The sequence below is a fragment of the Mustela lutreola genome, chromosome 6, assembly GCF_030435805.1.
Source record: "Mustela lutreola isolate mMusLut2 chromosome 6, mMusLut2.pri, whole genome shotgun sequence".
Classification (NCBI taxonomy): Eukaryota; Metazoa; Chordata; class Mammalia; order Carnivora; family Mustelidae; genus Mustela; species Mustela lutreola.
The window spans coordinates 142,555,798-142,569,702 of NC_081295.1; the positions used below are offsets into that span (position 1 = coordinate 142,555,798).

General features: G+C 45.4%; 1 protein-coding gene across 2 annotated transcripts; it reads left to right on the forward strand.

Annotated features, from left to right (window-relative positions):
• Positions 1–5,827: 5,827 nt before the first annotated feature.
• TMEM14C (transmembrane protein 14C) lies at positions 5,828–13,905 on the forward strand. 2 transcript variants are annotated; one of them, XM_059179247.1, is made up of 6 exons: positions 5,828–5,975; positions 6,983–7,049; positions 7,369–7,445; positions 8,291–8,392; positions 12,402–12,489; positions 13,390–13,905. In XM_059179247.1, exons 2-6 carry the CDS (start codon positions 7,027–7,029, stop codon positions 13,442–13,444), a joined length of 345 nt encoding a protein of 114 aa, XP_059035230.1. In that variant the 5' UTR covers positions 5,828–5,975; positions 6,983–7,026; the 3' UTR covers positions 13,445–13,905. The 2 variants fall into 2 exon arrangements, with proteins under 2 accessions (XP_059035230.1, XP_059035232.1); XM_059179249.1 differs by having other exon boundaries at positions 5,839–5,970.

Sequence of the window (13,905 nt, forward strand, 5' to 3'; positions counted from 1 at the left end):
TGGACACATGAAACATATATGTATAAAGCATATGTTTAAACTTAGAGCTGTGTACATAACAAAGTTATGAGGGAGATTACCAAACCTCATTAAATTACTTGGCTTCCAAGCTGTGGATGACAAGATAAGTGAAGGGTCAGAAAATGACATTTTCAGGATTTTTTTCATCTGTTTCAAGCCAACAAAAAACATTCACTTAGTTAATCTAGCAAAAGTAGTCTTAAATTCAGCCTGTTGATTATAATCTTGTTGTCTCTTACTGTATCCTCCAGTGGATTCTTGGGTGATTTGAAAAGACACATTTATAGAGGATTCGTAGATTTGAGCTGACCGGCTGCCAAATACCTGAGGTCAGCAGGGAATCCTTCCTGCTCAGGCAAAATGAGACCTCTGACATTTGGAGGCTGAATTAATGCTCCCTTCACAGGAAGGAAATCTAGGAAATGAGCCAAATTCTGTGTTCTGACATGTCAGTCCACTTCTTCGTTACCTTTAGGCCTACCAGCAAAGATGAATAAGGTTTTGGGGTATTTGTTATGTTTTCCTTTAATAATTTTTTAGAACACCTTGAGGTTTCTAACAAAATTGAGAGGAATGCACAGAGATGTCCTGTATGCTCCCTGCCTCTACACACGCCCAGCCGCCCCCATGATCAACATCATTCCTAAGAATGGTACACTTTTTACCAAGGATGAATGTACATCGGTGTATCCTAACCACCCAAAGTTCGTAATTGACCTTAGGGATCACTCTTGGTGTGTACACTGTAGGGACAAATGTATAATGACATACTAATATGATCCAGACTACTTCCTCTGCCCTGAAACACCTCTTGTGTTCTGCCTGTTCATTTCTCCCCCACCGACTTCTCATAATCACTGATCTTTTCATTGCCTCCATAGTTTTGCCTTTTCCAGAATGTCATGTGGTTAATCAGAGTATTGTAGCCTTTTCAGATTGGCTTCTTTCACTTGGTAACCTGCATCTTCTTCCGGCTTGATGAGTCATTTCTTCTTAATGCTCAATAGTATTCCATGGTCTGTGTGTACCACAGTTTACCCTTCACCTACTGGGGGACATCTTGGTGGCCTCCATGTTTTGGCAGTTGTGGTAAACATCCATGCCTAAGTTTTTGGATGGACAGGTTTTCAACTCCTTTGGGTAAATACTAAGTAGTGTGATTGATGGGCTGTATGGTAAGAGCATGTGTACTTTGCTAAGAAGCTACCACACTGTCTTCCCAAATGGCTGTGCCATGTTTCATTCCTGCCACCAATGTCTGAGGGTACCTGTTGCTCCACATCCTCACCCAGCATCAGGTGTTGTCAGCGTTCTGGATTTTGGCCAGTTTGTGTGTAGCGGTACCTCATTTTCATTTGCATTTCCCTGAGGACATATGTGGAACATCTTTCCATATGCTTATGTGCCATCTGTATGTCTTTGGTAAGGTGTCAAAATATCTGGCTTTTTTTAAAAAATAAAACTATTTTCTTACTAATTGAGTTTTAAGAGTTCTTTGTATTTTCGATAGCAATCCTTTATCAGCTGTGGCATGGCTGGGATGGAATGGGCGCTGGTTGGGAGTGTCCCAGTGCATGAGGTATTGGGGCATTCCTGGTGAAATGCTAAAGTCAGGTGCAGGCCTGTTGGGTCCCAGACCCCCCTGTGCTAGGACCACCTTGGTGGACCGTTGGAGTTGGGGTGTTAGGAGTCCAGGGCTCACTGGAGCAACCCAAGCAGGTGAGCTAGAGCGCCCGGACCCTGCTCCCTGCCATGCTATCCAGGTGGAGGGGGAATGTAAACCAAGGCTCTCACTGGCATCTCCTACCCCAGAGAATTCCAGTAGTTCTCCCACCATTTGGTAGACATTCTAGGGTTTATATATTTCCTTTACTTAATAGTTTAGTTGCCTTTAAACTGTTGGGGCTTTTTGTTTGTTTGTTTAAGATTTTATTTGATATGGGGCGCCTGGGTGGCTCAGTGGGTTAAAGCCTCTGCCTCCGGCTCAAGTCATGACCTCAGGGTCCTGGGATCAAGCCCCACATCGGGCTCTCTGCTCAGCAGGGAGCCTGCTTCCCCCTCTCTCTGCCTGCCTCTCTGCCTACTTGAGATCTCTGTCTGTCAAATAAATAAAATCTTTAAAAAAAAAAAAGATTTTATTTGATAAAGTATGTGGAAGAGAGTGCGAATATAAATGTTTGGAGGAAGGGCAGAGGGAGTGGGAGAAGCAGGCTTCCCACACAGTGGGGAGTCTGATGTGGGGCTCAATCCTGGGACCTTGGGATCATGACCTGAGCTGAAGGCAGATGCTTAACCAACTGAGCCTCCCAGGTGCCCGAATTACTGGGTTTTTGCAATGCTCTAGGGATGACGAAACCCACATGTGAGTTCCTCAGTGATATTACTCCCTGCTGCAGGTTGTTGCTTTGGTGGTGCGGTCTCATTGTTACCATGTTTCTGTCTCTTCTGCCCTTCTCTATGTGGTCCTTCTATTCATCATGCAGAAGCTATTCAATCACATTAGATCTTCAGAACTAATTCTGTGCATGTAGGTGTAGATTCAGCGTGTCCATGGGGTAAAGTGAATGCAGGGTCTTCCTATGGCGCCATCTTGAGCCACCTCTCTCCTCCTCATGTTGTAAATTGATTGAATAAACCATGTGATTCAAGCATTTTAGGTTAGTCTATGAGCCTTGCTGCTCAGTGGCCTCTGGCAGAACTTCCCTGGTAGTATCCTTGGAAGCCTTTATATTGACAACAGGTCCTATAAAACTGTGTAATATATTTGGGGGAATTCATGTTCATTCTGTTTCTTTTTTCCAAGTAGAAATGTATAGTCTGCATATAGTCTTCACCATCTAAATGTTGAATTGTCTACTTTGGTACTTGTGTGTGAGCAGATTCTCATCACAAATTCACTCCTTCCCAATTTAGACTGTGTCATGTGACCTAGACCTCCGCCCTCCTTTGTTTATTTCGTAGCCGTGTATTGTGTTCACCATGTGCCAGGCACTACCTTAGGAAGGCAAAGTGTGATCCCCGCCCAAAGGACAAACGTTTTGGTAAATGTTTCATCTTTTATGAACCAAACTAATTCTATCTTGGACAAATCCGCCATGATGACTGTTTTGTGACCTGAAACCTTCCTGAGTACAGGTCCCCCCATTCTTTCCTTTTATTTAACCACACCCTTAAGTATACCCTCAGGGCATAGCATCCTTGATCTGCCCTGGAGACAGGAGACACGTGCAAGTCTACCTGTACTGTGGCAGCCAAAGAAACACTCTGTCCCCCTAATAAGTCATTACTTGCCAAGCTAGACTTGTTAGCCTTAACCCTCTCGGGTCTAATGACTTCTTTGACCTTTGGTGGTCCTTTTGCATACACCTCCTTTCACAGAACACATATAATGGCCTGGGATAGTCAGGGGCAGCTTGACTGATGACTTTTTAATAAAAAATGAGATTGAGGGGGCGCCTGGGTGGCTCAGTGGGTTAAAGCCTCTGCCTTCAGCTCAGGTCATGGTCTCAGGGTCCTGGGATTGAGCCCTGCATCAGTCTCTGCTCAGCAAGGAGCATGCGTCCTCCTCTCTGCCTGCCTCTCTGCCTACCTGTGATCTTTGTCTGTCAAATAAATAAATTTTTAAAAATGAGATTGAATTTTTAGACAAGGATAAAAATGTATTTCTGGCAAAAGAAATGGGGTGCTATCTCAGCTAAAAGAGACATTTAACTGCAAGAAACGAAGAGCAACTCTGTTTATTCCAAACTTCAACAGAGGGCATGGGGATGGATTTATAACAGACACAGGTGCGTCTGACAGAAGCTAGGGTAGAAAGAGAACCAGAGCTCAGAAAGGGACAGGGTGTGATCAGGGCAATCTCTCCCTCTTGTCTTCTTCTCTCTCTGCATATTGTCTTCATTCTGCTTTCTGCAGACCGGCCTCTCCTTTTATTCCACATCTGCTCATTCATTCAACACATGCTTACTGAGCATCCACTGTGTGTGCCAAGCACTATTCTAAGTGCTGCATAAACACCCTCATTCTCTAGGAACTTACATACTAGGGTGGGGAGATGATTTTATAATTAGTAAGTTATACAGCACTAAATATGGAGGTAAGTGCCATGGAGGAAAATACGCTGAGAATTGCATATGCATTGCAATTTCATTTTAGTTAATTTTTGAAGATTTATTTATTTGCAAGAGAGCACAAGCAGGAGGCAGAGGAAGAGGGACAAGGAGGCTCCCCACTGAGCAGGGAGCTGGATGCAGGTCTTGATCCCAGCACCCTGAGATCACAACCTGAGCCAAAGGAGACACTTCACCACTTCACCAAATGAGCCACCCGTTTTAAACCAGATGATCCAGGAACGCCTCACTGAGGAAGTGACAGCTGAATAAAGACATAAAGGAGACCAGGTGGTGACCTGGGAGATTATCTGGGAAGTGCTGAGCAGATTAAGAAACAGGTGCAAATGCTCAGAGGCAGGGACAGGGAGGCTGAAGCATGAGCAAAGTCGGGATGAAAGTGAGCTGAGGGCAGGGAGGTAGATGTATAGGATTTCACAGGCCATTGCATGAGAAAGGGGGCCACTGGGTTTTGGTTGAGGAATGACATAGAGACAACACAAGTGAGGTCAAGGGTGTAGATTTTGAAATACCTTACTTCAAAATAACAGTTCCAGCCAGGATGAGGTTTGTAGGTAACTTACCTAATTCTCTGTGGTTCAATTTCTTTAAGTCTAAAGGACAGGAGTAAGATCACAGTGGTTAAAACTAAGGTTTAAGTTTACACCTGAATAGGGAGGAAGGCATCCCCAAATCCGTTCTGAGCTAGTTTTAAGTCCCATTGTTGGTTGTTCAGCATCTTCAGTAACTCAGTGAGGGTCTGGCATACTGGAATGACTCAAGTTCTTCTTAGTCCTTTTCTGATTTCCCTGGTTAGAATTAGGTACGGGAAACACAGGCTTCAGTTTTGGTATCTCAAAGGCAGGAACTGCTGTAATTGTAAAAGTTTTTGTTTGGGAGTATGCATGAGCTGCAGTTTCCTTCTTTCACTCAAGATTGTATTTATAAGATTTATCTACATTGATTCTTGTAGGAGATTAAGGAGAAAGAGAGACTTATCAAGGATAAACACCCCAATTTTTCTGTACAGCAATCGAGTTAGTGGTCCTGCAGGAAACGCGAGGAAGAGAAGCCGATCTGTAGCGGAATGGAGATTACGTTTTGTGGACACTAGGGCGTACAGAGGTAGTGGGAAATTATATTTAACTCATCCTCTCTCCTCCTCTAAGATGCTGCTCAAGTAAACACCCAGGTTTGCGGTCACCATCTCTGCAGGAAGAAAATACTTACCACTGTAGGCAAAAAACGCGATCTGGCTAGAGCACGCCACCGGTATACATCAGGTAAACCACAAGTCCCTCCACTAAAAGGGCCTTTCAGAGTCCATCCTCAGGTGCCCTTCTCTCGTATCCGTGGCCCCGCACCTCAGGCAGCGCCCAACTCGCGATGCCTCTTGCAAGAGCCGACTCAAATTCTGGGTTTCAGGAGGCTTTTGGAGAGCGGAGCTTCAAAGGTCGTCCGCCCCGCGGGGTCTGCGGCACTGGGACCCAGGGGGCGTAGCACAACTCCCCGCCTCAGGTCCCGCCCCGCCTCCGGGATGCAGTGCTCCCGCCTCCACGCCTCCCCTCAAGCCCCGCCCCATACGTCTCTCTTTCCTGGGACTCCTGCGCGCTCTGTGACTCCTCCCCTCGAGCCCCGCCCGATGCGTCTCCCGTTCCCGAGACGCCTGCGCGCGGCGCGACTCCACCCCTCCCCAAGCCCCGCTCTAGGCTTTGCCCCGCCCCACGCTCCGCCTTACCGCCGGGGCGCAGAGCGCGCGGCGTCGCTTCCGGCGGGACCAGTGCAGTCCGCCCCTCGGCTTGTGCCCCTGGGAAGGCCGGTGTGGACCTACGGCAAAGCGGTTCGGTACTTGGGAATTGTTATTATTCTATACCTTTGTGACTTTGGGGGGATTGCAGGAGAGGCTTTGCTCCCGCCCACTCTTCGTCCCTCAGACCCAGGCAGGAGCGTTAGGCTGCGTCATAGTTGCCTTTCTGGTCGCGCATTTTGTGCTTCCCTGAAAAACTGTGTGAACCTTGCAGAATCCCTGTGCTCTTGAGACAAATGCTTACCGATGTAGCGCGGTGGTGACTCGTTCCCTGTGGATTTTATTGCTCCAGCTCCTTGAGAGTCTCAGTAACTCGGCGCTACTTGGAATTAATCCCTGGCATTCCCCTGCCCCACAATTAAAAGTTTAAAACAAAACAGGTATGAATTGCTTCCAGGCTTTAAAACTCATTGGATGCCAAACGCATTTCTTTAAGAAGGTAGGAGTTACACCCTGCGAAGTGTCCCACGTTAACTAGGACTTGGGCTTTCCAGTATTTTACCCCCTCGCCGAGCTCAGTCTAACGAGCTGTGATTTGGATGCAAGAGTAAATAACCGTCCAAAAGTTTTGCAGATGTTGAGTGTTGCAATAATTGAATCCTTGGGGCAAGGGCAGAAAGGGGCAATTAAAATAGCTCGATTAAGGACACAGGGGATACTTAGTTTCTGATTGAGTAATAAACTGGTTAGCTGAGGAGAAGGTAAACTCATCTGTACAGAGCTGGTCAGTGAATTGCGTTCCATTTCCTGTAGGCGTGTGTTATTAGAATGGAGGTTATTACCAAAACGGTTGGTATCTGCTCAGCATTTTACTATGTGCTAAGCACTTTTCCTATTACCCTGTTTAATGCTCACAGGAGCCCTGGGAAATTTCTACCATTCTTACCCTTCTGTACAGTGAGGGAAGCTGAGGCTAAGAGAGTTTAGTAGCTTGACTGCTACTTCTTAGTTACTGAGGGGTGGAGCTGGAACTTGGGTCCATTTCCTTCTGACTGCTAGAGAGCCCTGCAGTTAACCATCTCTGACCTAGTCCCCGCCTCCGCAGGTGCTGGCCTGGTGTACTCTGTCTGGTGAGAGTGAAAGAGAGCAATGCAGAAGGACTCTGGCCCACTGTAAGTACACTGAATGGGAGAGGAATAGCCAGCAACTTCTCAAAACCAGAGCTAGCTTCCTTATCTGGAAAGGACCGTGAGAATAGGCTGCTGGAGAGCACCAGGGTATGTGAGAGGGTGGACATGTAGGTGCAGGGACCTGGGTTTGAGTTCCAGCTCTGTCACCAGCTACAGCAAGTCATCTGATCTCTGGGATTTATGTTCATTTGTACAGTCCTATCACTGTTCTGGAATGATGTTTTAATCCCATCCTGTAATTTTTTTTTCTTATTTTTTTAAGCCACAATTGGACACTGATTTCTTATGCTCTCATTTTCAGAGTGCCTTTACATTGGATTGGCTTTGGCTATGCAGCCCTGGTTGCTTCTGGTGGCATTATTGGCTATGCAAAAGCAGGTATGATTTGTAGCCGCTTAAACCTCCTAAGATTTTCACATTGTGGCTGGTAAAGAGTGAGTCCCTGAAGTGCGATCTCCTTTGAGTCAAGTTTGCTTTAAGGCCTCTAGCTTGAGGGCGGGCTTATTATCTGTATAGCTGCTCTTGCACTCACTTTTCCATTATCTGGTTGACCTAAGTCAGGCTTCTTGTCTACTCACTTGTCCTTCAGTTCTTTATCTAAAGCTGCTGGGCAGGGGTGGTAGTAGGTTGTTATTATCACTGACTACCACACATCAGCCTTGACCCCCAGAGTGTCATCTCTGTGCTAAGTAGGAAGAAACCTCTTTTCTTTCCCTGCTCATTTTTTTGAAGTCTCCGCTTTAGACATAGGTCTGTCAGTAACTGTGCTGTTTCTACCTCAGTTCTAGCCTGCGTCTCCACCCCAACACACACACAGAATTCTTATTCTCCAGTTATGTTTTGTTTTTTATTTGTTTGTTTGTTTGTTTTTTAACTCCCTTCCCTTATATCCCTCTCCTTTGGGGGATTTGCCTGAGTTCTAACTACAGACAGTTCCAGCCCTTGACAGGTTAGTCAGGCCTGGTTAGGAGCCCTTCTTTTCACTCCAGTTGGAAGTATCTGTCTAGTTAAAAAGAGGATTAGTGTGCTATTACCCTGCCTTTTCTGTAAAATAGCAAACTCCCCCAAACGTTTTCCTGCCTGAGAGCTCCTTGGTTATGAACTGTGTTGAGAAAAAAAAAATTTTTTTTTTTTGCAGTAAAAGGTAAAGGAAATCTTGTGAATTCTGTTAATGAAATGAGTGGCTGACATTATAATGCAGGACTCTGTTTGCTTTCTTGTAGGTAGTGTCCCGTCACTGGCTGCTGGGCTGCTTTTTGGTAGCTTAGCAGGCCTGGGTGCTTATCAGCTGTCTCAGGATCCGAGGAACATTTGGGTGTTCCTAGGTATGTCAGTGTCACTGTCTCCGTTGTACAATTATGTATCCAGAGTCCTCTACCAAGAGGCTCTGGTTTGGTGGAATTTGGCAGGTTCTTCACATGAAGACAGTTTTACTACTTCTGCCAAGTTCTAGGGGAGTTTTAAAATGGGGGGGGTGGGGGGAGTTGTGCTGGTTTCTGTTTGTTTTCTAAGTACAGAATATGGAAAGGTTTTCATGCCTCATGAATTTAGATTTAGCCAATGAAATTAATAATAAAGCTGTGCAAGGGCAAGTATAGGTCTCTTAATCATTATGATGGCCCACTGAAGACTGTGCTTGAGCATTCGCAGAGGATCACATGTCAGGCTTAGGTTTGCATCAGTATTTTTCACATTTGAAAATATTAGCCCTTTAGCACTGAGCTAAATGTATGGCAGAGGCCTTGCCTTCAAGGAGCCTTTACCTTGACTGACATGAAACCATCTGCGGGGCTGCCGAAGTGCCCTGTGAGCTGCACAGAGAGTGAGGAGTGCCGGAAAGGGAAGATTACTGCTTACCAGGGGGCCTTTGGGGGCATTTTTATTTTATTGAGCTGCACCCATGCTCTGCGCTAGAACTGTGGGCATCTCACGGTCTCCACAAATCCGCAGAGTTGGGAAATTTATAGTTCTAGCCTTTAAAAGTATAGTGGGGAGAACAAGCATGTTAACGGAGTGGTTTGCACGAGTTGCCATGGGCTGGGCAGTAGAGATCAGCAATGGCCAATGTGGGGGTGTGCTGCAAAAGGAGGAGGTGCCCAGCTCTCGGGCTGCCTCACAGCTCCCTCACTCAGGTTCCTGAAAGACGTTCAGACTTCTTTCCATTTTTTTTTTTTTTTTAAAGATTTTATTTATCTGAGAGAGAATGAGAGGGGGGAGGTCAGCAGGCGCAGCAGACACCTTGATGAGCAGGGAGCCCGACATGGGACTTGATCCTGGGACTCCAGGATCGTGACCTGAGTCAAAGGCAGTCGCTTAACCAATAGAGCCACCCAGGCGCCCAAAGAATTTATCTATCTATCTATCTATCAGAGAGCGAGCAACTGCACAAGCAGGGGGAATAGCAGGCAGAGCAGGCAGAGGGAGAAGCAGGCTCCCTGCGGATAAAGGAGCCCAATGTAGGACTCGATCCTAGGACCCTGGGATCATGACCTAAGCTGAAGGCAGACGCTTAACCAACTGGGCCATCCATGTGGCTCACTTTTTCCCCATTTCTGATTCCACTCCTCCACTCTTGGCACTGCCCACCTAAAGAAGAGCAGCAGTCATCACATGGGGGCTCCAGCGTGCCGTCAGCAACCATACCTCCCGCTGTGCTGTTTCTCTTCTCTCCAAGGCCAGTCTCTCCACCCAGCCTTTGGGTCTCTTCTCCCTGACCTTCTGGAGTGTTATTCTGCCACAGATGCCATCTCTTACTTGATTCCACCATGCCGATGGCTCCCTCCTGCCTGTGTTCACGTGTGTCCTCTCTCACCCAATGAAGAAAAAAGGACCTCTTGTGACCCCACTTCCTTCTCCAAGTTGATGCCCTTCTTCCCCTTTAGAAACTTCTCTTAAACAGTGTGTTAAACTGCTTGTTTTTACTTCTAACCCTTTCACATTCTCGACCCACTCAGTCTTTTGCTTTTGTCTCCTTTGTCCATGGAAATAGTTTTCCCTGATTGTGCCAGTGACCTGAATTTTTCAGAATCCAGTTTTTTTTTTTTTTTTAAGATGTTCATTTGAGAGAGAGAGTGGGCGTGGCACTCATGAGATGGGGGAGAGGCAGAGGGAGAGAGAATCTTGGGCAGACTCCCCACTGCGCACGGAGGAGCCCTTCACGGGACTCAATCCCAGGACCCTGAGATCAGGACCTCAGTCAAAATCAAAGTTGGATGCTTAACTCACTGAACCACGCACATGTCCTTGCAGTATACGTTTTTTAATCCTTATTCTAGTGGCCTGTTAGCTTTCTTAGCATAATAGACCAATACATTTTCCACTCTCCTCTTTTCCTTTTTATTTACTTGTTCTCTCTTTTTTTTTAAACATTTTCTTTTTTTTTTTTTTTTAAGATTTTTATTTATTTGTTATAGAGAGAGAGAGATACAGAGCGCAAGCACAGGCAGACAGCTCCCTGCCGAGCAAGGAGCCCGATGTGGGACTCGATCCCAGGACGCTGGGATCATGACCTGAGCTGAAGGCAGCCGCCTAACCAACTGAGCCACCCAGGCGTCCCTACTTGTTCTCTTTTGTTAACCCATCTTCCTTTTGGCAATTACATGTTGAAGTTCTTAAGACCTGGCTCTTTTTAAATTTTTTTTCTTAAGACCTATTTACATATTAGAAAGCTCAAGTGAGCAGGGGGAGGGGCAGAAGGAGAGGGAAAGAATCCCAAACTGACTCCCTGCTGAGCACGGAGCCTAATGTGGTGCTCAATCTCAGGACCCTGAGATCATGACCTGAGTCAGTATCAAGAGTTGACTGCTTAACTGACTGAGCCACCCAGGTGCCCCAAGACCTGGCTCTTTTTGTATTCTTTATACCATCTTGCTTGGCTCATTGGAGCCCAGGCCTTAAATTACTATTAAAACAGGTCATTGATTCACAAATGGGTTTCTCCTCCAAGCTTTACTCTTAGGTATACAGTTACGTGCTTAAAATATTTTGTTAGTTGTCTCAAGGCATCTACCCAAATCTGACCTCTTGTTCTCCCATAACCTTGGTCTTCTGGTGTTCTCCATCCTTTTGGGTCTTGCTCTCCTGCCTTCCATCTTTCTGTCTCATTCACCAAGAAGTCCTCTTGACACCACCTCCAGCACATATCCTGAATTGTCTCCTTTGTCCCCATGACCACTGTCCCCATCCCAGTAATCCCTGTATTTTGCCTGCATTCCTGAGGAAGTGTCTTAATTGGTAACCCTACATGCCCTGATTTCGCCGCAGTTCTCCATGGAACAGCTAGAATTTTGTTTTTACAGCTCTCTTCTGCTCGTGTATCCCTCTGCTTGATAATCTTTAAATGACTTCTCATTTCTCTGAGGATGAAGACCATGGTCCCTGGTATGGCTCTCAAGGTTCTGTGGTCTGGCCCTTCTTCCTTGCTAGTTGTAGTTTAGCTTCAGTTCCCTCTCACCGCAAGGCCCTGGATGTATTATTCCCACCTCATGGAATGTGCTTTCTTCCCCTTTTAGTTCATTCACTCCTACTTTATAGATCTTTGCTTGATCTTTACTTCCTCGGCAAGTCCTTTCCTGATCTTCCCATATAGGCTGGACCCACTGTTTAGAGACCTTTTCTTTTTTTTTTAAGATTTTATTTATTTATTTGATAGAGCATGAGCAGGGTGAGAGACAGAAGGAGAAGCAGACTCCCACTGAGCAGGGAGCCCAATGCGGGGCTCCATCCCAGGACTCCAGGATCATGACCTGAGCCACCCAGATACCCCTGTTTAAATACCTTTTTTGATGGGGCACCTGGGTGGCTCAGTGGGTTAAAGCCTATGCCTTCGGCTCAGGTCATGATCCCAGAGTCCTGGGATTAAGCCTCGCATCGGGCTCTCAGAGAGCCTGCTTCCTCCTCTCTCTCTCTCTGCCTACTTGTAATGTCTGTCAAATAAATAAATAAAATCTTTTTTAAAAAAATATCTTTTTTGATGATAGTTTTGTCCTCCATCCCTTAGTGCAGTGCATGGCATATAATAGGTGTTTTAACAGATGTTGACAAGAAGAGCATGCAGTATAAATACATCAGCCAGGATAGGAAAAAAAGATCTGTGGCAAATTTGGAGAAAACTGTGGCTGAAGAGTGGTAGGAGGTAAGGCCAAGAAGGCCGTTTGGCTCAGCCTGTGAGGACCTTCCATTCCAGTATTTGTTCTTAGCCCCATAGAGCGTGGGTGGCCATGGGAAGGAGATGATAGTATAAGATGGGGTCTGGCCCTTGAAAGATGGGTGGGACATCCGTTCTCCCGCATATAAGATGTAATGATCTTTGATTCTTTTTCTCTTTCCCATCAGCTACATCTGGAACCTTAGCTGGCATTATGGGAATGAGATTCTATCACTCGGGAAAATTTATGCCTGCGGGCTTAATTGCCGGTGCCAGGTATTTTCTTTTCTCTTGCTGTTCTTCACCAGTATGGAGTTTAGTTTCATACCCCCCAAGATTTTGTGCATTCAAAGACTTAACTATTGCTGTGCCTGATGCTGGATATCAATTGAAGTGATGTAATTTACACACAAATAGGGAAGGCTGCAGAAACAGTAGTTGATTTAATGCCAGAACGAAGTAAGTGCGTTCATGAATTGGCTCTCACATAATGCGTTTTGGTCTGTCCTGGCTCCTGCCTACAGTGGGAGGAGCTTCATGCAAAGCCATGACCGCAGCTCTTTCTGGGACTTTCAGCATGAGTTCCATATTTCTGAGTCGTGTGGGCATCCGTTATTATTAAAAATTTTCCTACAAGGGAATTTTGATTAAATCCTATTGTCTCAAACCAGATTATTTAAAAAATAAAAATATTCCTTAAGTATAATACAGATACTCTGAGAACAGAATTTTTAAATATCTGCAAAAAGATCTCTTACCTGACTTTGATCATAGTTATGATGCTGTCAAGCATAATGCTTTATAGTCAGTGTAGACCAAGGTCAGGAGTGGTGAACTGGGAGACTGGAAGTGTACCGTGATCCAGCTCTGTGACCCTGGATAGACCTTGGTCTTCCCAGGCTTCCGTTTGCTCATCTCTTTGAATTATTGTCTGTTAGATGAGAAGCTCCTGAATTCACATGTACTGTTTTAAGGCAAGTGGGGTGCAAGACTGCCCCTTGGCATGTTACTCCTTTGGTACTTCCAGGATTGGAGGTTCACCTGTGCCTGCTCTGCCTTGGCATCTCCTCACCATGTGGTTTTGAAGGATGTGCAGTTTTAGTTCTTGTAAAAATAGTCAAGTGCCTGTTCTGTCCTTTACCTGATGTTTTTTGTTTATGTGTTTCTTTTGAACAGTTTGCTGATGGTCGCCAAACTTGGAGTTAGTTTTTTGAGTAGACCCCATCAGTAGTAGCCATGTCCCGCTTGGACTCATGAAGAATTTAAAAACTTCCACTATTTTTAGTGTATTGAGAGAAACAAATGCAGCATTTTAACATATTCTGACATTTTACTTAATGAAACAGAATAAAAATAATACTGAACTTTCCAGAAGAAATCAGTCATTATCATTACAACCCTAAAGAGGTGGGTGATATGTAACCCAAGAGCTTCTTATATATTCTCGTACAGTTTGATTATTGAACATGGTGTTCTCTCTTCTTCATGTATCTGTGGGTAAAGCCTCAAGGGGTAAAATGTTAGGTATCAACTTTGGGAGCCTTGAAACCCCATGCCCTACTCAGAACAGTATGAAAAAAGTGTCTTAAGAGCTTTAGGATTTTTGTTCTTTGGCTCATCCTAGAGCACAGACCTACTTTGGAATTATGTCAAATGAAATATCAATGAAAATAAAGTTTACTGTAAGAAATA

Bases quoted from the DNA above. Each gene is read 5' to 3' on its own strand.
- TMEM14C (XM_059179247.1), top strand. From the start codon at position 7,027: ATGCAGAAGGACTCTGGCCCACT. The intron at 7,446-8,290 runs GTATGATTTGTA...GCTTTCTTGTAG, and splicing joins TATTGGCTATGCAAAAGCAG to GTAGTGTCCCGTCACTGGCT. The intron at 12,490-13,389 runs GTATTTTCTTTT...TCTTTTGAACAG, and splicing joins GGCTTAATTGCCGGTGCCAG to TTTGCTGATGGTCGCCAAAC.